This window comes from Callorhinchus milii, unplaced genomic scaffold (genome assembly GCF_018977255.1).
Source record: "Callorhinchus milii isolate IMCB2004 unplaced genomic scaffold, IMCB_Cmil_1.0 Scaffold565, whole genome shotgun sequence".
NCBI classification, from domain to species: domain Eukaryota; kingdom Metazoa; phylum Chordata; class Chondrichthyes; order Chimaeriformes; family Callorhinchidae; genus Callorhinchus; species Callorhinchus milii.
The window spans coordinates 13,819-37,686 of NW_024705306.1; the positions used below are offsets into that span (position 1 = coordinate 13,819).

At 51.1% G+C, this 23,868-nt stretch overlaps 2 protein-coding genes across 2 annotated transcripts; one reads left to right on the top strand and one right to left on the bottom strand.

Moving 5' to 3' along the window:
• Positions 1-2,568: 2,568 nt before the first annotated feature.
• LOC121852209 (tetratricopeptide repeat protein 17-like) lies at positions 2,569-9,823 on the bottom strand. The gene is given in 11 exon segments (XM_042346281.1): positions 2,569-2,699; positions 3,779-3,939; positions 4,187-4,326; positions 5,317-5,459; positions 5,899-6,013; positions 6,654-6,788; positions 7,655-7,766; positions 7,934-8,027; positions 8,030-8,102; positions 8,809-8,898; positions 9,644-9,823. Coding segments are annotated over 11 exon segments (1,374 nt in total).
• A 4,935-nt stretch (positions 9,824-14,758) lies between these two features.
• LOC121852210 (TNF receptor-associated factor 6-like) lies at positions 14,759-23,497 on the top strand. Its single transcript, XM_042346282.1, is given in 10 exon segments — positions 14,759-15,039; positions 16,785-16,935; positions 17,597-17,755; positions 18,382-18,453; positions 18,997-19,074; positions 20,206-20,677; positions 20,710-21,048; positions 21,051-21,276; positions 22,035-22,116; positions 23,372-23,497. Coding segments are annotated over 10 exon segments (1,986 nt in total).
• Positions 23,498-23,868: the final 371 nt, after the last annotated feature.

A 23,868-nucleotide genomic window follows, 5' to 3' on the forward strand; every position in this document is an offset into this window, starting at 1 on the left:
TCAAGGATGCATCCACTCCTTCGCAACCATTCCCTTAACATTCTTCATCAATCGTCCATCCCTTCCAGTGATGTGCTCTGTCCAAGCCTGCTTAATTACAGCCTGGCCACCAAGTAAAGTAACGTTTCCTGTACAAGTACAAGAAAAAATCAGACTATATATCCGTTAAGCATGGTCGCCTACCTGTACACTGGCCGGCAGGTTGTGGTGGCTCCTGGCTCGAGGTCCTGTGTGGTGGTGGGGCCGTGAAGAGACGAGGCCCTCACCAGACAGAGAATCTGCTCTGCTGGGCAGGGCTGTGGTGCCAGCTCCTGGCTCCTCTTCCCCAAACTGAAACAGGTTGCGCACTGTGCATCATGACTCCACTCTACACGACACGCAGTAAGTTTACTGTGACGTGGCCCAGCGGGAGCGCGTTCGCCTCTTGTGACAGAGGTTCGTGGATTAAATCCGGCAGTCCCAGTACCGGACACCCTAACAATAATTGAGGACTTAGTCCAACATGGATTGAATTCTGATGTACCTGCGCTGGTTAGGCATTGCCTCACCAACACCTATTTTACCTGGAATGGCACCTTCTACAAACAGAATGAGGGTACCCCTATGGGCTCCCCCTTGTCACCAGTTATAGCCAACATGTTCATGGAAAAGTTTGAATCAGACGCCATCCAGACATCCACCCTGCGTCCTTCCCTGTGGAAGAGGTATGTGGATGACACTTTCGTCATCTGGCCACATGGCCTCCCAGCATTGAACCACTTCTTGGACCACATCAATTCCAGACACCCATCCATCAGATTCACCATGGAAGTGGAGAAAGATGGTAAACTACCATTCTTGGATATTCTGTTTGAGAGGAGGCCTGACGGATCCTTGGGACATTCTGTGTACAGGAAAGCCACCCACACAGATTCCTACTTGAAACCGGATTCCCACCACCACCCATCTCAAAAGAATTCTCTCATCAAAACGCTATACCACAGAGCCCATGGCATTTCTGACCAACACCACCTGGCCGGTGAATTAAGACATGTACATCGGGCCCTCAGGATGAACGGATACTCTGACCGCACCATACGCCAAGCTGTTTCTCCCACCATACAGAAACAGCCACATGAAACTCCGACCAAAACTATCACGTTACCATACATAGCAGGCGTGACCAAAAAGATCTCCAAAATTCTAAACAAACATAAGATCCAAGTCCGATTCAGTACAGTGCATAAAATCCGTGATCTGATTCCATCTGTGAAGGATGTCGTTCCTGACTTACAGTATCCTGGAGTCTACAAATTGAGTTGCAGTTGTGGTGATTGCTACATTGGAGAAACGAAACGTCATGTTTCTGATCGTGTCCGCGAGCACAAGTCAGATCTGAAACACGGCAGAACTGATTCTTCGGCTGTTGCCGATCATTGCTACAACTCTGTGGGCTCTCATGAAATTGTCTTTTCCGAGACCAAGGTGCTCTGCAAACCTCCTGGCTACCATCAAAGGTTTGTACACGAAGCCATACAAATATACAAACACAGACATAATTTCAACCGTGATGAGGGTTACAAACTGAGTAATCATTGGAAAGATGTGATTAACCATGCAAAAAAGATGTAACTACACTTATTTGGACCATCTTATTTGACAGACAACTATTACAGGTTATTGATAGACAGCCAGTTTGTTGTTTTACCAGTTTTAGTTTTTACTTGCTTTTCTTTTTTCACACTTTTGTTATGTATGCCATGTGTTAGTTACAAACCGCACCTCTCCATAACAAAGGCTCAGTCCTTTGTTATGCAGTCTACTCTTGGTCTTAAGCCTCACCTTACCATATTAATAAAAAGTGTGCCGTTCCTGGCCCTTCCCCCTCAACCATTATATATACGGGTAGTATTTCTTGTGATCTCTCATTTACTTGATACAGCTGTCGTGGCTGTGACGGTTCCACCTGAAGACGGAGGCTTGTGTTGCTTCCGAAACGTCGTGATTTTTAATTTGTTTTATTTTACTTTTATTAATTTAAATTTTTTACCTACGTGACTTTACCGAAAAAACCTAAGAGTATGAGTATAACCATAACATACTATTCACCGTCTGCTTCATGCTTAACGTTACAAATCATGTGAGGTCAATCGCAATTGTGTCGGCATCATGGTCCAAATTTGCCAAATTTAAAAAGTCACTTGAAAATGATTCAATGGGAATGTACACAGCAATCATCGCTCCCCACAGAGAAAACTTAGCAAGACTCTGCTATAAATGAGTCTTGATACTAGGTGAGGCTTCCACTGGGTAAACAAGTGTCATAATAATTAATCACGCTCAATGAGAATACATATATTTATTTTGATATCTCTCATATTTCACAAGTAAATTTCAAATCCATGACTCAAATAGATTGATAGAGATGACGATGATGGAGATGATGTGTAAAAGCAACACTTGAAATCATCACACCAAGCTGTGCGTCCCACACCCCAACAACATTACTCCCTGCTGCAATGTGGACGCATTGGTAGTGGAAGTGCTGGCCATGGGTACGTGTGACAAAACAATGTGGCATTGTGCGAGTCACGAGAAGCCTCCAACCTGCACGCGCTCGATGCCATCTTCTCCCTCCCCTTTCGTGTACCGCACCGGCTGATCCCACTGACAAACCAGCAGCTTCTGTTGCTGGCTCCACCGACACACCTGACTGTTACCTGCACTCGTATCAATAACAGAAAGACAGCAAACACTATGTCACCAGATCATTACAGATGGATTTCTCTAGGTCTTGGCAGCACCCAGTGTCGTAAATAACGAGTCAATAATCAGTGATTTCTTGCTCAAATTAGCACTGAGGCGGTGTTAATCTCTTGTTTGCAGCTCAGAGCAAGTGCAGATAATTCCACATTCCCATGGTAAGAGAGAGTCTATCCATACAGTAACCACTGTTGACTTACCCCCGTAAGTAGTATTAATTTTAACGACCAGAGAAACATGATGAGCTGAATCAACCCCCATCTAGGATTTGATGTCGTAACCTTCCGATTGCGAGCCGCTCGCTCTACCGTTGAGCCACCTGGTTGAGTAGTACCGGAGTGAGTGTCACAGGCTTTATCAGTGCAGGAGTGTGGATACCAGAGTGAGTGTCACAGACTTGATCAGTGCAGGAGTGTGGATATCAGAGTGAGTGTCACAGACATGATCAGTGAGGGAGTGTGGGTAGCAGAGTGAGTGTCACAGGCTTGATCAGTGCAGGAGTGTGGGTAGCAGAGTGAGTGTCACAGACATGATCAGTGAGGGAGTGTGGATACCAGAGTGAGTGTCACAGGCTTGATCAGTGCAGGAGTGTGGGTAGCAGAGTGAGTGTCATAGACTTGATCAGTGCAGGAGTGTGGGTAGCAGAGTGAGTTTCACAGGCTTGATCAGTGCAAGAGTGTGGGTAGCAGAGTGAGTATCATAGACTTGATCAGTGCAAGAGTGTGGGTAGCAGAGTGAGTGTCACAGACTTGATCAGTGCAGGAGTGTGGATATCAGAGTGAGTGTCACAGACATGATCAGTGAGGGAGTGTGGATACCAGAGTGAGTGTCACAGGCTTGATCAGTGCAGGAGTGTGGGTAGCAGAGTGAGTGTCATAGACTTGATCAGTGCAGGAGTGTGGGTAGCAGAGTGAGTTTCACAGGCTTGATCAGTGCAAGAGTGTGGGTAGCAGAGTGAGTATCATAGACTTGATCAGTGCGGGAGTGTGGGTAGCAGAGTGAGTGTCAGACATGATCAGTGCAGGAGTGTGGGTACCGGAGTGAGTGTCGCGGGCTAGATGAGCCTCGTGCAGGATCGTGTGAAGCAGCTGTTGGTCAGCCGGGACTTTGTGCCGCTCCACTTGCTCCTGCAGGTGCACGTACTGCTCGTGCTGCCGCTGGTACTCCTTCAGCTCACTCAACGTCTGCTGCAGGGACCTGTGATAATGAAGCCGCAGAGTGGTGGCGCAGTTGTAAAACTCGTTCCTCACAGCAAGAAGGGCCTGGGTTAGATTTTGCGGCTTGAGCGCCTTTCTACGTGGAGCTTGTATGTTCCGTGCCTGTTCTGCACGGGTTGTTTGTATGCAAAAGCGCAGGGTAGTGTATGTGTACACATCAGCCAGGACATAGTGTGTGTACACAGCAGAAAGGGGCTCGTGTGTGTACAGCAGCACTGGATAGGCACCTGTGCTGAGCCTCCAGCTTGCGCTCAAGTCCCTGCTGGCAAAGAACAGCGTGGCGCCTCCTCCCCGCAGCCTCCAGCTCGGGCCGCAGCACGAGCGCCTGCTCGTAGAAGAGCACCGAGTGGTTGTACTCTCCCAGCATCTGCAACACGTGACATCATGCACACGTGGTCATGCATTAAGCTAAAGATCCCCGATATCCTAAACGGGCTGTTGGGGCAAGTGCTGTTCGCGAGCATCTACAAAGGTCAACATGGCACACGAGGGGATGGTGTGGCCTGTATCGCACCTGGCCACCTTTGTCTCCCCAGTGATGTTGTTTTACACATTATAGCAGGAAATCATTTGAGGCTGAGTCGACCTAAAGGAGGCCCAGGACCCAGTCAGATGTATGTATGTTGAACTTCTTTCGCACAGTACATAGCCAACTGTGGTAATCAGAGGTGTGAGGGAATGCCAACAAACACCAAAACAGTTCTCAAGAAATTAGTTTTCAATATAGATTTAAAAGTGCATAGCTCCAGGGGCTTCCTTATATCGGAAGGAAGAGCATTCCAGACAGCCGCATAAAGCGCATCTGAACGCGTGCAATGCAGTGACCGTCTCTGTTCGATGGCTAGCTAAACACTGTTGTGAGGATGACTGGAGTTCGCGTGATGGTTCATGCTCCTTGACGAAATCAGCGAGGTATTGTGGTTCATTTTGTGGCAAGCACTTTGTGTGTCATGAGCGCAACCTCTGCATCAAGCGGAGAGCCCCTTACTGCTGGGCCACGTCACCGCTCCCAGACAACTGGTTGGTTAGTTCTAGATTTGAAGCTTTCGTGACTGCAAGGATTCATACTCTTTGGTTTTTTCGGTAAAGTCACGTAGGTAAAAAATAAAATAAAATAAATGAAAACAACTCAATTAAATCACGACGTTTGGGGCGCAACACAAGCAGTCTGCATCAGCAGTAGGCCATGCTTTCCCACCTGATGACGGACGCTTGTGTTGCGCCCCAAACGTCGTGATTTAATTGAGTTGTTTTCATTTATTTAATTTTATTTTTTACCTACGTGACTTTACCGAAAAAACCAAAGAGTATGGTTGGTTAGTACAGAGAAGACAACAGCTAGCGGATTGCTACTCACGGCATAGACGTTGCCCAGGGTGTAGTGAACTGTGGCCGGATCGCTGGAGATGGGTAGCGCAGCATGCAGCAGCACGGCGGCATCAGCCGAGTAGTGGGCTCGGTGCAGCACGCTGGCAAGGTTCACCAGCGCCACGTCATGGTGTGGCCTGCACGGGGACAAGGGGGCCCCCGTCAGCACCAAATGACGTACAATCTAATTCCTCATCCTGTGGATCCACACAATTTACCAGACTTCCTGGGAAGTGTTTTGTTTTGGCAGAGAAAGCTGATGAATAATAGCACGATACACCATGCGGCACTAGTAAGAATTATATTTTATAATCTTTCTATGACTTGCAAAGAGAGTTATCGTAAACTGAGCTATCATACAGTTCTACTGTGCAGTCTAAAACCAATATCCTCTCTGTCTCTCTGACCTCTACTTGCTATACAAGCCAGTGCATGAAACATCGCTTGATTTATTTTTCATTTTCAGGCCACAGTGCTGATTGAGGAAGGTGACGAGTTGTTTGTAATTTATGCTCGTGCAGCACTGCCTACATGGCAGCATCGCCGGAGAGATTTTGTTTAGCATTGTGATTATTACCTGGGGACAGGTGCAGGGCTCTCATAGCACACTCGGCCACTTGCGTGGGACTGTTCTTGAGACGCCAGTAGTAAGAGGCCATGTTGTAAAGCACCCAGGATGTCTTGTTCTGGAGCATACATTGTGTGTACAATAGTCTTGTTATAATTGTGAGTCACGCTCTCACCCACACATTCACTTACCCACCCACTCACCCACAAAAATTCCCCATATAGCCTGAACAGACTACTGGGCAAGTGATAATAGCAAGCACCTATGAAGACACTCACTCACCCACCAACTCCCTTCACTTGTCACCCACTCACTCACACACCAACTCTCTCACATGATCAAACACTCACCCATAGGTTACCCACTTGCTCACTTCACTTGTTGCCCACTCACACACCCACTCATACAATGTCTATAACGCCAACATTTGAAATGCGGTACTCACACAGGAGCCATGAACATACAACTGTAAAATGCTCGATGTCCAAGGCCCGTATTCTTAGTCACAGCTCATTTCAGGCTTGGCGATGGCTCGCTTCAGCTGGCTCAAAGCCACTGCGTTTAACTTGAGCCGGCTCTAAGCACAGTCCCAACGAGGCTCAGGATTCCACTGAGCTGAGCCCAAGTTGAACAATGGCTGAGTCAATCACTCCTGCATCTGTGGAAGCAGCCGAGTGGCTTAAGCCTGAGCCGAGTCACGTTAGAAACTGAGCCAGAGCGGAGCTATGACAAAGAACGTGGCCCTACATGGCACACACCTGCTGCAACGCCAGGTGAATCAGATGCCCCAGTTCATCGAGGCTGCCGGTCCCCATGGGAAGCGGCAATGCTTGGAATACAGGATCCTCTGGGGACAGCAATGGAGCACTCAGATTTCCTCTCTCCTGCACACCCTGCAGAGCACCACACGTGACAATCACTCCACAATGTTAACAGCAAGCACTTTAAAGAATGTACATGAAAACTCCATTACTTGTAGCTACTTGCACATATGGCAGTTGTTGTAATGTAACGGTGAGCATACCAGACTGGCAATCCACCTTCCAGCGAGGCAGTTAAAACAATGGTGCAATTTTCTCATATCTCCCACAACCTCTGTCCATCCAGCAGTATGCATGGGTTCACCACAGTTAAGTCGGGTGAGGCAGTATAAAAGTGTGGACACGCCCACCTTTTCCAACACGTCTGGTCAACATGGAAAGTATCGACCAAATACAGTACCACCACCTCGAGCTGCCTCTAGGGAAGGCCTTTTTGCCAGCAGGACCGTGAGCAAGCACTTGCAGGGCTTCGCTTCTTATTTGGTGCTCTGCCTTCATGGCAGGTCCTCGGCTGCCATCTTCTCTGTCTTTCTGTTCTCTGCTCACCTCTTCAGCTCCTCCAGCATCCAAATTGTTGGCCTTTCTCTCATTATTTTCCTACTCAACGATCCATCCTCTCCTAAAATGCGTCCAATCCGGTCTTCTCTCACCTTCGTTCGTTGATACCATTTAAGATTTCTTCTTCTCAGTGTAGCTATCTGCATCCTCCTCCATATCCATGTTTAAAACACTCCCCACCGTCTCACGCTGTGCTTTGTCAGTGTCCACATTTCCGGCTTCCTGCAAGGCTACGCTCCGCATCATGGTCTTGACTCTCTGCACCATTGCCATATTTGTACAAATGCAGCAAGCGTGTGTTTGCGTGTGCGTTTTATTCGTGAACCTGGTTGTGCCCTACAGCGTGCAAGAGGGAAATGCATGCGTGTGAGCAGACTGACCCGCAGGTGCTGAAACGCGTGTATGCTGTAGGCGAGCTCCAGGATACGCATGCAGTCCGGACTCAGTAAGTCACCACTTGGCTTGTGCTTTACATCTATGTGATCTTCTGGCCTACACACAACAAAGGTGGTTCATGCAGAGCATCCACACAACGAAAACAGCAGCGATAATGACGTACAAACAGGGTGCCCTGCTGGACATGAACCAACTTCTGCAATGAGCAGCTAATGCACCACCGCCAGGAAGACACCATCCCACAATTGTCGCGAGGTACTCACCGGATGTTCTTGGTCTCAAGGGCGATGTAGGTGCCATGATAGAGATCCAGGTCACCGAGGGGGACGCGGGCATGTGTGCAGGCCGGCTCCTCGCATAGTGCCGCTCCTCCAGGCGCGTGTCCTTGTCTTCATTCTCCTCGATGTGAATTTTATGCTCCATAAGAACCAGCTGCACCCACGCACAAAACAAAGACCCCCTGTATAGCCTAATAAGACTATTCGAGAAAGTGGGTTACATTTCTGACTTGGGCACAATGTGTGGAGTTTGTAAGATTTCCTAAAACTACTCAATTGGGAAACAGAATGGAACATCGTCCGTTTCTGTGAAAACTTGGCAGGACCCTCCCTGCAAAAATCTTGAGACTCGTTGCAGTTTTTCTGGATAAACAAGCATTATATCAATAATAAGTACAGTAACCTACATTTCATATACACAGTGAGGAATCGTGTATTTTTGGCAATAAGAAATATTAAAAAGAAATGTTATTACTGGCAATCAAATACACATTTGCAGGCCGGTGCCGAGTCGCCTTGTGCTGCACAAGGACAGCTGCCCTTCGAGTGTTTGAGATGTATGTGACGCAAGGCATTTTGGGTTTCCGAAGCATTGAGCACCATATAAATGGTAAGATTACTACTGTATAATTACTAAAGCTAGATAGAGCTAGCATGTGCACCTTGGTGATCAGAATAATCGAAAAGAACAGCAAGCGCTTACAACGAGACTCCGTGAAGATGGTGGGGCACTATGAGGGTATCCTGGCCGCCGTGTGCGCCCACCAACCAGAACACTCTCACGAGTTGAGAGCCGCGCGGTTATGAAGATATGTTTCTTACAAGCTACACGTTCTCATAGGTTACACTCGGTCACTGACCTCGAGCTCCTTGAGGGCCTCCAGCCGCGCCTCCTGGCGCATGAACAACACGAGATCATGGGGGTGCTTCAAGTTCAACTGGGAATCCACCTGCTCATGCAGCATACGAGAGATATGACACGGATCAAGACCAAAACATCACAACGGCGGATTATGGGACACACAATACTGACCTCACATATCAACATGGATTATTGGGGTTCTGCTGTACTTTAGGAGCAGCACCGATATAGCTCAGGTAGGTGGAGACGGGGGTAGGTGGAGAAGACGGGGTAGGTGGAGGAGACGGGGTAGGTGGAGAGGGGGTGAGGAGACGGGGTAGGTGGAGGAGACGGGGTAGGTGGAGGAGACGGGGTAGGTGGAGGAGACGGGGTAGGTGGAGGAGACGGGGTAGGTGGAGGAGACGGGGTACGTGGAGGAGACGGGGTACGTGGAGGAGACGGGGGTAGGTGGAGGAGACGGGGTAGTGGAGGAGACGGGGTAGGTGGAGGAGACGGGGTACGGTGGAGGAGACGGGGTACGTGGAGGAGACGGGGTAGTGGAGGAGACGGGGTACGTGGAGGAGACGGGTAGGTGGAGGAGACGGGGTAGGTGGAGGAGACGGGTAGGTGGAGGAGAGGGTACGTGGAGGAGACGGGGTACGTGGAGGAGACGGGGTACGTGGAGGAGACGGGGTAGGTGGAGGAGACGGGGTACGTGGAGGAGACGGGGTAGGTGGAGACATGTACATGGAGACAGGTAGAGATAGCAGGTGGAGGCAGGAACCCGTGTTAACAGAGGTACGCGGGGACAGGGGACAGGAAGTGGGCCTTACCTGTACCCCTCTGTCTCTCACCTGCTGCTGAATGCGTCCGTCCTCCGTCACGACCCAGTGCGTGGTGGCCGCGCTCGGCCCGGGCAGTGCGAACAACGTCGCCGCGACCCACAGCGCCGCGGCGCCTATGAACCCCTGGGCGCAGATCGGACTCCGGCTCGGGCTCGAGGCGCCCGGCTCGGCCTCCTCGCGTCCCGCCATGGCGCCTCCTGCTGCTGCGCATGCGCGGTGACGTCGACGCCGCCGCAGCAGCAGCAGCGCGTTGCCAACTCTCCGGGATGGGCGGGAGTCTCTCTCGGGTCTGGCATCGATCTCCCGGTGATTATTGGAATCCGAGTGATTTTAATGATCTTTTAGGTACATTAATTTGCTTTTAATCTCAAGAGTTGCCAACCCACGCGTGGCTTTTCAAGTGTTCCCGTCGGTTTGTGTTCCCGGGTGAGAACTCCAGAGACCAGGATGAGTCAATTGCAACCGAAACTCCGACCCACGTAGTCAGCCCATCGATACATTACAGACAAGCCATAGTGCGATCGTGGTCATGCAACCCAAAGCATGGACCGCGTTGTAAACCACAGTGGGACTTGCTCCTTCACACGCGCTGCCTGGAAGCCCTCTCGCGGCCAGTGAGCTGCTATCGCACTAAGCAGAGACAACAATATGCCGAGTGCGCTGCGACTCAGTCTGCTGCCAGCAGGGAGCGACGGTGTCCCAGTGTCCGCTGACAAAGTCTCGTGAAGTGGCAGAGTTTCCTCGCTCCGTCGGTCAGTGCTGCGAGCTTCGCCTGAAGGGCGAGGCGTGCCAGCAACTCAACACCTTCCTCATTACGAGATACAACAAAGTATGGGCGATGACCCATCATAACAGACTTCCTCTGAAATTAAATGGAAACCCATTTTGCACATTATTGACAATTCACATGTTCAAGTTCAAGTTCATTTATTAGGTATAGCCCTGTGAGCCATTCAGCTCTTGAATCGGGTGCAACCGCAACAAACAAAAAACAAAAACATGAACAAAAAACATCTTAAAGTGAATATGTGACTAAGTGCAAACAGAAAATCCAAGAAAAGACAGCAAAATATTGCAGAAAAAACACCGTACACCAACACTGTGTGCAAAAATCCCAGTGGGATGCAAGTCAAACAACAACAACAACCACAAGACAGCTTAGATTAAGGCCATCAGTCTAACTCTGTACTACAACAAACAAACATGGCTAAACCAATACACTTTTCGAAATCACCAAAATAAAGCCATGAAAGCAATGAAAAAGCAATCATGTGAAAACCCTCACTTAATCGGAATGTTTTATTGGTTTTGTACAACATTGCGGGTGCGTTTATAAGTGCGCGTACGCATGAACACGTAAACCAGACGACGTCTCGAGCCTGCCTCTTGTTCACGGGGGGCTCGTGCAGGACGCGTGGCGAGGGGAGACGCGGTCGAGTCCGTGGGGGAGTCGCAGCCTCGGAGGGGATCTCGCCGCGGGACGGCCGCCGCAGCTGCGAGGCGGTGCGAGCGGCTCGCCCTGCGGGCTGGAGGTGCGCGTCTCGCCCGCGGGTGGAGGTGCGCGTCTCGCCTGCGGGCGGAGGTGCGCGTCTCGCCCGCGGGGTGGAGGTGCGCGTCTCGCCCGCGGGGTGGAGGTGCGCGTCTCGCCCTGCGGGTGGAGGTGCGCGTCTCGCCCGCGGGTGGAGGTGCGCGTCTCGCCCGCGGGCTGGAGGTGCGCGTCTCGCCTGCGGGCTGGGGTGCGCGTCTCGCCCGCGGGTGGAGGTGCGCGTCTCGCCTGCGGGCTGGAGGTGCGCGTCTCGCCCGCGGGGTGGAGGTGCGCGTCTCGCCGCGGGGTGGAGTGCGCGTCTCGCCCTGCGGGTGGAGGTGCGCGTCTCGCCGCGGGGTGGAGGTGCGCGTCTCGCCCGCGGGGTGGAGGTGCGCGTCTCGCCCTGCGGGCTGGAGGTGCGCGTCTCGCCCGCGGGTGGAGGTGCGCGTCTCGCCGCGGGTGGAGGTGCGCGTCTCGCCCTGCGGGCTGGAGGTGCGCGTGCCTGCGGGTGGAGGTGCGCGTCTCGCCCGCGGTATGCGCGTTCGCCTGCGGTGGAGGTGCGCGTCTCGCCGCGGTGGAGGTGCGGTCCGCCCGCGGGGTGGAGATGCGCGGCTCGCCTGCGGGTGGAGGTGCGCGTCTCGCCTGCGGGTGGAGATGCGCGGCTCGCCTGCGGGGTGGAGGTGCGCGTCTCGCCCTGCGGGTGGATGCGCGGCTCGCCCTGCGGGGTGGAGGTGCGCGTCCGCCTGCGGGTGGAGGTGCGCGTCTCGCCCGCGGGTGGAGGTGCGCGTCTCGCCCGCGGTGAATGCGCGTCTCGCCTGCGGGCTGAGTGCGCGTCTCGCCGCGGGTGAGGTGCGCGTCTCGCCCGCGGGTGAGATGCCGGCTCGCCCTGCGGTGGAGGTGCGCGTCTCGCCCTGCGGGGTGGAGGTGCGCGTCTCGCCCGCGGGGTGGAGGTGCGCGTCTCGCCCTGCGGGGTGGAGGTGCGCGTCTCGCCCGCGGGTGGAGGTGCGCGTCTCGCCCTGCGGGGTGGAGATGCGCGGCTCGCCCTGCGGGTGGAGGTGCGCGTCTCGCCCTGCGGCTGGAGGTGCGCGTCTCGCCGCGGGGTGGAGGTGCGCGTCTCGCCCGCGGGTGGAGATGCGCGTCTCGCCCTGCGGGCTGGAGGTGCGCGTCTCGCCGCGGGGTGGAGGTGCGCGTCTCGCCGCGGGGTGGAGATGCGCGGCTCGCCCTGCGGGTGGAGGTGCGCGTCTCGCCCTGCGGGGTGGAGGGCGCGTCTCGCCGCGGGGTGGAGGTGCGCGTCTCGCCCTGCGGGGTGGAGGTGCGCGTCTCGCCCGCGGGTGGAGGTGCGCGTCTCGCCCTGCGGGGTGGGTGGGTGGGGCGCCAGGCCTCTGGGCCATTCAGCAGCGGATAGAGCCTGGGTGGAGATAGCGCCCCGCCCCCCCTAGTCGTGACGTCACGGGGCTTCCCCGAGGTCACGTGACGTGGGGGCCGAGTTCCCGGATGAAGGAAGCGAGGCACCGGGGGCCGAGGTCGAGTGGTCGGAGGGCGACTTCAGGGCAGCGTCGCGGTTCAAAGGGCGCCGAGAACCGGGGTCCGAGGTCCCGGTGCAGGTGTCCGAGGTTCGAGCCACCGGGTGCGAGTATGACAATGAAATTCCTGAGTCCGAGCACCAGGCTCTGACCACCCTGACGACTAAACAGCTGTACCCGAGACCCGAGCTCTGGAGGCCGAGTCGCAGTCGCTTTCGGCAGTGGGGTCCGCGCACCGGCGAGCTCCGAGTAGTAGCGGCGTCCTCGGCCAAGTGACCGGGCTCCGATCACTGCCGAGATCCGAGCTCCGGGCTCTGGACGCCGGTGGGTGTCGCGCTGCGAGCGGCGTGTTTACAGTGTGCTGCAAACAACGTGGCCACATACACATTCGCCCGCATGTATTGCGCTAAACCATTGGAAGATATTTGATTTGAAGCTTTCGTGACTGCAGGAATTACTCTTTGGTTCTTTCGGTAAAGTCACTTAGAAAGAAAATAAATTAAATAATAAAATACGAAGTTTCGATTGCAACACAAGCAACCGTCATCAGGTAGAACTACATTTGAGAGAGAGACACAGCACAGACACAGACAGACACACAAGCAGAGAGAGACAACACAGACACACAGAGAGACACAAGCAGAGAGAGACACAGAGAGAGACACACCACATAGACACAAGACAGACATACAAGCAGAGAGAGACAACACAGACACACAAGCAGAGAGACAACACAGAGTTTCTGTGTGTCTATGTTGTGTCTCCGTGTCTGTGTTGTCTCTCTCTGCTTGTGTGTCTGTCTGTGTGTCTATGTTGTGTGTGTCTCTCTCTGTCTGTCTGTATCTCTCTCTCTGTGTCTCTGTGTGTCTCTCTCTGTGTTTGTGTCTGTGTGTCTCTGTGTCTGTTTTGTCTCTCAAATGTAGTTCTACCTGATGACGACTGCTTGTGTTGTAATCGAAACGTCGTATTCTATTGTTTAATTTATTTTCTTCCACGTAACTTTAGCGAAAGAACAAAGAGCATTGGAAGATATATTTAGATTAATGCGTTACACCATTGGAGATGTATTAATATAAATGTGATGAGTGGCTCGTGTGAGGCCCAGAGGCCGCACGGGGCAAGGGCCCCGGCTCGCCTGGCCGCGGCTGCGGGCGCCAGGCGAGAGGCCGGACCGCGTCGAAGTCACTGGGTGGTTCGTGAGATTTTGCCGTGACCGTGTTTTCGCCGCATTGTGTATGTTTATAGGTAGCTGCCGTAATGTAACAGCACACACTGGACTTGCAATCCAGTCGCACCGGTTTAATTCCATCTCCCGGCGCGGCTGTGAACACAATCGGGAAAGTTTACTCCGCCGCCCCTGGGCACCCAGCAACAGTGTAAATGGGGTCACCGCAACTTCATTGATCGGCCGGTCGCGTGTGATGGGACGAAGAGTGGGGGGTTATGCCCACCTCCTCCAACACGCCTGGTCATTGTGGAAGAGTAAACCCAATACCCCCCCAGATGTTCCTCTCGTGAACACCCTCGCGCCGAAATTGGCTTAAGCAATTGCAGGGCTGTACCTTTACGTTAAAAAAATTTGTATCAATATAAATAACATCACAAACTATATACGGGGCAGGTTTTTAGACTTCATGGAGGTAACAGGTTTATGTTAAGAAAACAGAGACAGGGACATGTCACTCCTGAAGCTAGTCAGAAATCCACCTTCACATATCTCTCCGCAAAAACATTTACACTTCCCATTGGCCACACGGCCTTCCGGAGAGTTAATATTTTCACTCTCCGAAATACCAGCAAACTGTGGGCCAGATTTGACATTTATCAGCAAAGTTGGGCTGATGCGAAGAACTTGTATCTATATGTGCGCGCAATGCCTGCGTGCAAATTTCCTGCCGGTTGTGTGTGTGCATACCAGGGTAGAGTGGGGTCTGTGTGATGAGGTCAGCGATGGGAGACTGACTTGCTTTCACCACTCCTGTGATCTTTTGTACTTATGCCTGGTCACAACTTCCCCCTACGTGTACCACTAGGTTCTGTGCAGGCCCCATCCGGGCCGTGGGGCCGCGTGGCACAATGAGCTGTGGTGGTGGTCACGAAGTGGACGATGAGGCGTGCTGCAGCGCACGGGGATTGCGCACGCCAGGAGACACAACCGATTGTTCAGAGAGCGGTCTTTCCTTCCATTCGGTGTCTGGCGATGACTCGGCCACCGAGGCTCAAGGCTACGAGGCTGACTTTGAGCCGCCCCTTGAGAGCAAGTACGAGTGCCCCATCTGCCTGATGGCACTGAGGGAGCCCGTGCAGACTCCCTGCGGACACCGCTTCTGCAGAGCATGCATCCTGCACTCCATGAGGTGCGCTGGGCCTTCCCACATACACTGGACATTCCCACACACATGGCTTCAATAGAGCTGCTCTCAGTGTCATGAAGATGTCGGACCCTGCCAGTTTCAGCCAGGATGTTTTACAGATGATGGGAGGGAAGAGTTATCTGTAAAATGTCATTATTATTACGCTTGTTTACTCAGGAAAGCCTCACATAATCTCAAGACTATTTCAGGAGCGACTTGACAAGTTGCAGTAAGTAGCGATGATGTGATGTGTCATCTCAATTGAGACATTAGCAGGTAATTCTTCAGCTTGGGGATGTTTTGGCCAATACCGGTTTCCGTGTGTTTCTTTGTATGTAATGGGAGGAAACTCGGGAACCCAGAGGAAACTCGTGCAGAATAGGAGGAAAATATACAACCTCTTCACGGAAAAGCACCCGATTTGGGAATTGAACCCAGGCAATTCATACTTTGAGGTACAAGTGTTACCACTGCACTACCATCCTGCCGCCAAAATATTTCCACATTTTCACAAACAGACTATCTACAATTTTTTTTACGGAAATTCCACCAACAGGGAATACTAAACAGGTTAAAGAATGGTCAAACAATATTTCTGACCGACACAATGAGGCCTTCATGCAATACGAGATTGTGACAAGCCGCTGAAATGTATGACACCTGCACACACAGCAGCAACAGCAGGTGATATTGCCAACGAATGTTACATGGGGTAATGTCAGCGATTTGGAGACAAGGGTTTCCAGGAGGCACCTTTTTTATTAACACCTACACACTTCACAGGTTCGCCCTCGCACTCTCACTAGTCATCTAGCCGAGCCTAAACACAACCCTGACCGTGTAACACTGATGGCACTGACCGAGACAGCCAACAACTCTCCGGCCGTGCAATATCTAGTGAAGAAGGCGGTGAAGACGACAGCGACGACGAGACGAGTCCACTCCCAGAACCGGCAGCCCTGAGCTCCGCTCTCAGCTGCTTTTATGCTCCCAGCGCGGCCTGGCTCCGCACTGGCCACGCCTCCCTTCTGGAACCCACTAGCAGGTTCCAGGGGCTTCCAGATGGGGTCTTCCATGACCCTTGCCCCAGTTCCTCCGCCCTGCCGACACACAGCCGTGTATATGCTCACCGGCGTGTGCACTGTTTGTCCACCACAGTTGCCGCTGCTGGACAGCAGCCGGTGCTATTACACTATGCGTGCACTTTTACATAATCATGTGTTTTACCTTGGGAAGCCTCACTGAGTCTCAATAATTTTTCAGGCGGGTCCTGCTACATTGTTAGGTTTGGCCAATTCCATTAATGAGAGTTTGGCTTCTTGTGGGAGTAAACCGGAGAGCCCGGATGAAACACCTGGCGCATAGGAGGGGTTCACGCCCAAAGCACCGCACAAATATATTAAAGAATCTATTGCCATACTGCTATCTCCTGGCTATCTCGCAGCCAGCCTCCCGCCCCTACAGGACCTGTGATTCCCAAGCAGCCTCCCACGAACCAGGCTTAACCCTGGCATTGCGCATTATCCCCCCGACCCCTCCCCCACCGCCTGGGATGGCAAGTGAAAGTGCAGTCCCAGGGATAAAACAATCAGAGCCAGGGATATCCGTGCATCCCCCCCTGTACACGATGCCTCTTTGTCTGGCTGCTTCTGTAATAATTGTCTAAACTGTGTAGACTATTTTTTAGTGTGTGCGTTAACATTTTTACAACTTCAGGTTCAAATATGCATTCCATGTTACTGACTTAGGGACGCCGGTCCCAAGTGCCCCGTGGATAACGCCGTGCTCCATGAGGGACAACTCTTCCCCGATAACTTTGCCAAGCGCGAGATCCTGTCGCTCACCGTGCGATGTCCCAACAAGCCGTGTGGTCACCGCGGCGAGCTGCGTGCCCTACAGGTGAGAAGCCCCAGCCATTTCCTACACCGCATCCCGAATCATTCCCATGGCATAATTCAAGCTCAAATTTACATTTAGGCAGTATTCCGCTCCTGTTTACAGCCACGAGCCAGTGATGGATATTCCACGTTATGATGGTGGAGGCAAGTCTTTCCAAAGAACCACTGTTGACTTTCACACAAACTGGTACTTTTTTCACTATGGGGACCTCATTTGCCAGTAAAAATATGATAATTGGTTCTTTACCCTTCTATCTGGCAACAAAACTGACACCTTTTTGCAAGGAGTCATGTTTGCATAGACCGCAATACCTGCAGTCATAATACAAACAAAAGAACATAGTGCACATTATCAGAGTTATGTTCTTTTGTTTGTATTATGTATTATGACTGCAGGTATTGCGGTCTATGCAAACATGACTCCTTGCAACTCCTTGCAAAAAGGTGTCAGTTTTGTTGCCAGATAGAAGGGTAAAGAATCAATTATGGTACTTTTTTATTGACCCTGAATGGAGGTATGATGGGTTGAGTCAACCCCCAACCAGAACGTGAATTCACTCTACCACCAAGCCACCTCATCGATGCACTGCTTATCTGACCAAGACATCACTTACACTTTGACTGAATGTTGTATAATGCCCTTCGTGTGTGCATGTGTGCAGGAACACCAGTTGCGTTGTGAGTACGCGCAGGTGCCGTGTGTGCGCTGTGAGATGCCTGTGTGCCGGCGGGACCTGGCAAAGCACGAGGAGCAGGAGTGCATGAGACGCATCGTCACTTGTCTCCACTGCTGTGAGAAGATGGCATACCAGGACTCAAAGGTTAGACTGTGGCTGCGATATATTCCGATTATATTCTGGGCAGGAGGGTCTTGGAGTGGTAGCACTTGCGCCTCACAGCAAGAAGGACTTGGGTTCGATTTCCGACTCGGGCGCCTTGCTGTGTGGAGTTTGTATGTTCTCTGTGTGTTCTGCATGAGCTTCCTTCGGGTTCTCTGGTTTCATCCCACACCTAAAAAACACCACAGTGTAACTGGAACTGGCCAAATTACCATTGCTGAGAAATTACCTGCAAATGACTCCGTTGGGATGAAACATTTCAACATTGCCCCCTACTCCAAATACTTGGCAGGACCCTCCTGAAAACAGTCTTAAGACTCGGTGAGGCTTCCCTAGGTAAAAAAGTGTAATAGTAAACTAATGACAAGTGAGATCCTGGTGGTGTTAAACTCTCCACCCTGCTCAACCCAATGAATGTGGCACATTCTCGGGGTGGGTCAAAAAGCATAATATCTATTTCCATTATAATATTTGTCTATAAAATGTAAACATTTATATAATTAAAAGAGCATGAATATTTAGCAACGAGCTAAATAATCTAAAATATTTGCTTCTGTCAGTGACTAACACATTGCTGTGTGTTTTCTGTTTGCTTTGCTTTTCTGCAGAACCATGAACAGATGTGTCCACTCGTCGTGGTGAATTGCAAACACTGCCAACAGGAGCTGATCCGGGAACAGGTGAGTCATCTGTTCCATCACTGCCATCTCCTGGCTTGTCCAGAATATGGTAGTCGAGCAAATAGATACATTTTTCTCTGTTCCACCTGGATGAGGATTAAGCGTTACAACCTCGCACACGTGGATTTTCTTCAGGTATTGCTGGTTCTGGCTACCTTCACACTTGCATGTAAATTCCTGCACCTCTGTACGAATACTGCACATTACGACTTGGACAGCATTTTACAATGCGCATTGCATGAATGACGCAGTATAAATAAAGTAGATTAATTATTGTAAGCGCGCGTGGTAGCTACATTCTGAAGACGTTGCGTCCTGAAGGTGTAATGGGCATAGCAATAACCTCCTACGCAACTATTGCAGTAGATATGTCAGCGTCAATAAAAATGTGCAACAATATAAAAAAGCAGGATCATGAGAAGCAGCAGTGGCTTGAGGATGCCTTAATCCAGCAGTAGATTGATTATGGGTGGTGATTCCCTGACATGAGTTTTTGGCGATGTAACATTCTGTGATCAATTGCTACGTTTGTCTTTACAACAGCTGGGGCCGCATCTGGAGGTCGACTGTCAGCAAGCCCAGGTGCCCTGCACCTTCAGCCCGCTCGGCTGTGAGGCTCAGGTAACGATTTTGGGGCTTCATATGCTGTGCAGAGTCATATCTTTTCTCGAGAATTCCAGGCATAAATCAGGTAGCTCTTCAGTACAAAGCTGCAGAGATAAATAGTGCATTAAGTGGTAGCAGGGAGGTGTAGTGGTAACACTTCTGCCTCACAGCAAGAAGGGATTAGCGACTCGGTTGCCTTTACATGTGGAATTTGTATGTCCTCTCCCTGTTCCGCAGAGTGTGTGCATGTGTGAGTGGTGGTAAGTGATAGTGTGTGAAATTTGTATGTTATCTCTTGTTCTGCATGGGTTTCATCTGGGATCACTGGTTTCCTCCCATAGCTATATCACGTACAATGTAGCTTTTTTTACAAAAGATCCCAATGCTGAAAGTTTACCTGCAAATTACTCAAATGGGATTACGCACAGCAGCAGCAACATCGCCCCTAATGTGAAAACTTAACAGCACCCTCCTGAAAAAGAAGCTTGACACTCAGCGAGGCTTTCCTTAGTAGATAAGTATTCTACTAAGAATAAGAATTAAGTCGCATAGGATGTCACTGGATTTTAAAACGAAATAGAACATGCTGCCTGATTGTGGGTATGCCATCTGGTGGCCAAGAGTGCTAACTACGGGTATGGGAGCGGTATAGAATGACACTTATGCAGCCGACCACAAGGGGGCATAACTGGGTCAAGGGTCAAAGAGGGGATTGGACTGGAAGCTCCTGGAACTCGCGAGAGAGTTCCAGAAGAGGGGCGTGGCCAAGGGCGGTGGGCTTGGCCATACTGGGTGAATGTAAGGGAAAGGCAAACGGGGGTTCGGGGCTGTCGTGGGGGTTTGGGTCCTGGCTGTCATCACCGTCATCGCTGCCATCTCTTCGTCGTCGTCGCTGCATAGCCAGCCAGCTATACAGTCTTCATCGACGTCGTCACTATATAGTTAGCCAGCTATATAGTTATGTGTTGCCGATGTCGCTGTATGGATGGCTAAGCTATAAGTCAGTCAGTGCTTATGTTACTCTGTGACCCTGTCGTTAAAGTATTAAGAAATAAATAAGAAACCCTCTACAAGTCGTGTCTCGGAAGTCGTCTCGTTATACGTGTGAACTCGTGCGTGTGTGTGTGGTATGTTGCTCTCTCGCAGATGGTGCGGTCGCTGCTGGCCGCTCACATGCATGAGCACACCCAGGTGCACATGCGTCTCCTGGCCAACGGCCTCAAGATCCTGCGTATCCAGGTTGGCCAGGGTGCCCAACCGTCCTCGGCGGCCGGGTCCTCTGCTCCGCCTAACAGCCTCTCTTGGCTCAGCAGCACGAGCGGCGGGGACGTCCAGACTGCCGGCGCCAGTCGGAGCCAGGGTTCGCGCGACCGCGCCGCGTGCGACTGCGCTCAGGAGCTGGACCGGCTGCGCGAAATCACGCGGACGTTAGAGGAGCGCGTCATCCTGCAGCTGCACCAGATCCGGGAGCTGAGCGCCAAGACGGACAACCAGCAGGGCTTGCTTGCCGAGGCCACGCGCCTCGTGCGCTCGCTGGAGGCTCGCGTGGCCGAGTCCGAGTCGCGCCTGTGCGCGGGCATCTTCACGTGGCGCGTGGAGAGGTTCTCACGACTCCTCCCTGGGGCCTCGCCTCCGGCTTTGCCTCCGATGGGATGCACCCAGACGCTCCGGCTGTCATGCACAGCTCGGGATTCTACACAGGAGTCCCCGGCTACCGCCTGTGCCTTCGCCTGCAGGTGCTGAGCGGCCGCGAGGGTCCGGCGGGCGCGGCTTCTCCCGGCGTGCTGCTCGCCGGGCGCCAACCTCATCTGGCCTTGTTTGTTCACCTGCTGCAAGGCGACTATGACCACCGCCTGCCATGGCCCTTCAACGGTCGCATCCGCATCTCGGTGGTGGACCAGTGTGAGCGCGACAGCGTGCACGTGACAGAAATGATGGATGCCGATCCGCAGCTGAGTGCCTTCCAGCGCCCCTCCGTGCACCGCAACCCCAAGGTTTTGGCTACATGAATTTCATGGATATCAAGACCCTGCACCACCGCTCTTACCTGCGCGATGACTGCCTAGTGGTGCGCTGTGAGGTGGTGACGACGCTGGGTCCGGGAGGGTTGCAGCAGCAAGGCCTACTGCTCGAGGACCCCCCACGGCCCCCAAATCAGCCCGAGAATGTTCCACATTCCATGGATGAGCAGAGTGGAGAGTTTAACACAACCAGGATGTCAGTCGTAATTATTCTTTTTTTTGTTATAATTATTACGGTTTTTTTTACCCAGGAAATCTCACTGAGTCTCAAGACACTTTCAGGAGGGTCTTGCCAAGTTTTTACAGGAGGGTGCGATGTTGTCATGTGTCACCCCAATTGAGTAATTTGCAGGTCATTTTTCAGCATATGACCAACACCAGTTACATTGGGTTTTTTGCTGTGAGAGTAAGCCAGAGAACCAAGAGGAAACCCATGCAAAAAAGGGCAGAACAAACAAATTCTCCACAGAAAGGCACCCGTGTCAGGAATCGAACCCCCAGGACCTTCTTGCTGTTCTCAAGTGTTACCCTGCCACCCAAATATTCTTGTAATTGGTCACCCCGAGTTATAAATGTATCCACCAAAGCAGTGGTTCCGAACCTGTGGTTTGTGAGTCACTGACAACCCCACGGACCACCATGCACCAATAAATGTAAATATCTATTCTAAATCCGAGTATCTGCAAACAGATACAACACACATTCTATGTACGTGATCTGACCCAATAAAATAAATTATATATCTGCAAACACTTCCCACAAAGATTTTTCTCGGCCTATGAATGTCACTGTCTGCAAAATAAATATGCACAATTCCCGGCAGTCCAACTCGTGATTTTAGCTGGAGCCAACTGGATTACGACTTATGCCACTCAGTCACCACCTCCATATGCAGATGACATATGCGGGCTCTCCAAGACATTAATTTTGATTGTCATTTTCTGTTCGTGCCAGATATTCGTTTGTTAACATACCCATGTGCCTACAGCCTGTGAGAGCAGCCTTTATAATCAAAACCATGTCTTCCCTGCTTTTTGTAACTAAATTGTAATAATGTACTGTTTGAACTGTGAGGTATCGATATATCGGGCTGCATTGCGAATGGTGTCACATCTCCTGGCTCGTGGCACGAGATCATATAGAGGCTACGCCCAAGCTGCGGGAAGTGATGTGTTTTATTGTGAGGATGCAGTGAAGCTCTCGTCTCCGGGGTGACTTGTGTGTTCCATTACGCTGGGGCGGTGAATATTAAAGAGTGAAGAGTTCCTGTCGTGTGCTCCCATGTTTCACGTAACGAGATTATATTCTCGGCCAAATGCAGTGCCAAATTAATGTTTGGATGACACACTGAAGCGTGCGACTGTGGCTTCTATATCACTGCAACCTCGTGCTAGTTTCGCATCGATATTTCATGAATCTGAAATAAAGCCTTGTTACAAAAATCAAGAGTAAATTCCTGCTGATAAAATATACATCGAGGCATTGGTGCTCATCTCATGTTTACAGCCCTGCAGAGCCAGTGGTGGAAAATCTGCATTCCTCTGGTGGGGGCAGGTGTATCCATCGGACAACCACTATTGACTATCCCACAAAGTTGCTACTCATTTCAACAACCCCGGAGGGATGATGAGCTGAGTCAACCCCCAACCAGGATTTTAACATGCAACCAAATATCTACCATTGTAATTACCATGAAGTGAAGTGCGGTATTTATGTATGTGCTAATGCATCTATAATTTATTGCTAATGAGTGTAATGCTAAAGTTCTGTAAGATTGAGAATATAAAAAAATATTATGTAGAGGCCAAAATCATATTCGTTGGGTCTTTCGGTAAAGTCACGTAGATAGGTTCAAAGAAAAAATAACAAAAAACTACGACGTTTGATCACAACACAAGCGATCGTCATCAGGAGGAACAAAAGGGGGAAAGCTGCTGCGGCAGACTGTTTTAAAGGTTTAAAATGGAATATAGCCCAAGGGTCTTAAACGAAGTGGACAGGGCTAGTGATGTTAATGTGAGAAATTAGCGTGTTAATGTAAGATCGGAGAGCGGCCTCCACGAGGGCGCGGAGGTGGCGATGTTAATGTGAGAGATTAGCATGTTAATGGAAGATCGCACAGCAGCAACGTCGAGCTGGCAAGCGAGGTGGCTGTGTTAGTGTGGAAATTTAACCTGTTAATGTAAAATCAGAGACCGAAAATAAACTAACATCGGAAGGTGGTAGGATGGGAACATCACAGCCAGTTATGACTTAAACTGGTTGATAACGTCCTTCCAATGATTGCTCAGTTTATACCCATCTTCTCGATTGAAGTTGTGTCTTCTGCATATGTGGATGGCTTCATGAACGAATCTTTGTTGATAGCCAGTGGGTTTGCAAAGTACCTTCGTCTTAGAGAAATCAATTTCGTGTGAGCCCACCGCATTAAAACAATGATCAGCCACGGCCGAGGTATTGGTCCTACCGTGTTTCAGATCTGCCTTATGTTCACGAACACGGTCCGAGACATGTCGCTTAGTTTCCCCAATGTAACTACTGCCGCAGACACAGCTTAGTTTGTAGACGCCGGGTATTGCATGTCAGGGATCACATCCTTCACAGATGGGATCAGATCACGAATTTTATGTACTGTGTTAAATCGAACCTGGATCTTGTGTTTGCTCATGATTTTGGAGATCTTTTTGGTGACCCCTGCTATGTATGGCAAGGTGATGGTTTTGATTGGGTCCTCAGATGGTTCTTTCCCAACGGTTGGGGTGATAGCTTTACGGATTGTGTAGTCTGA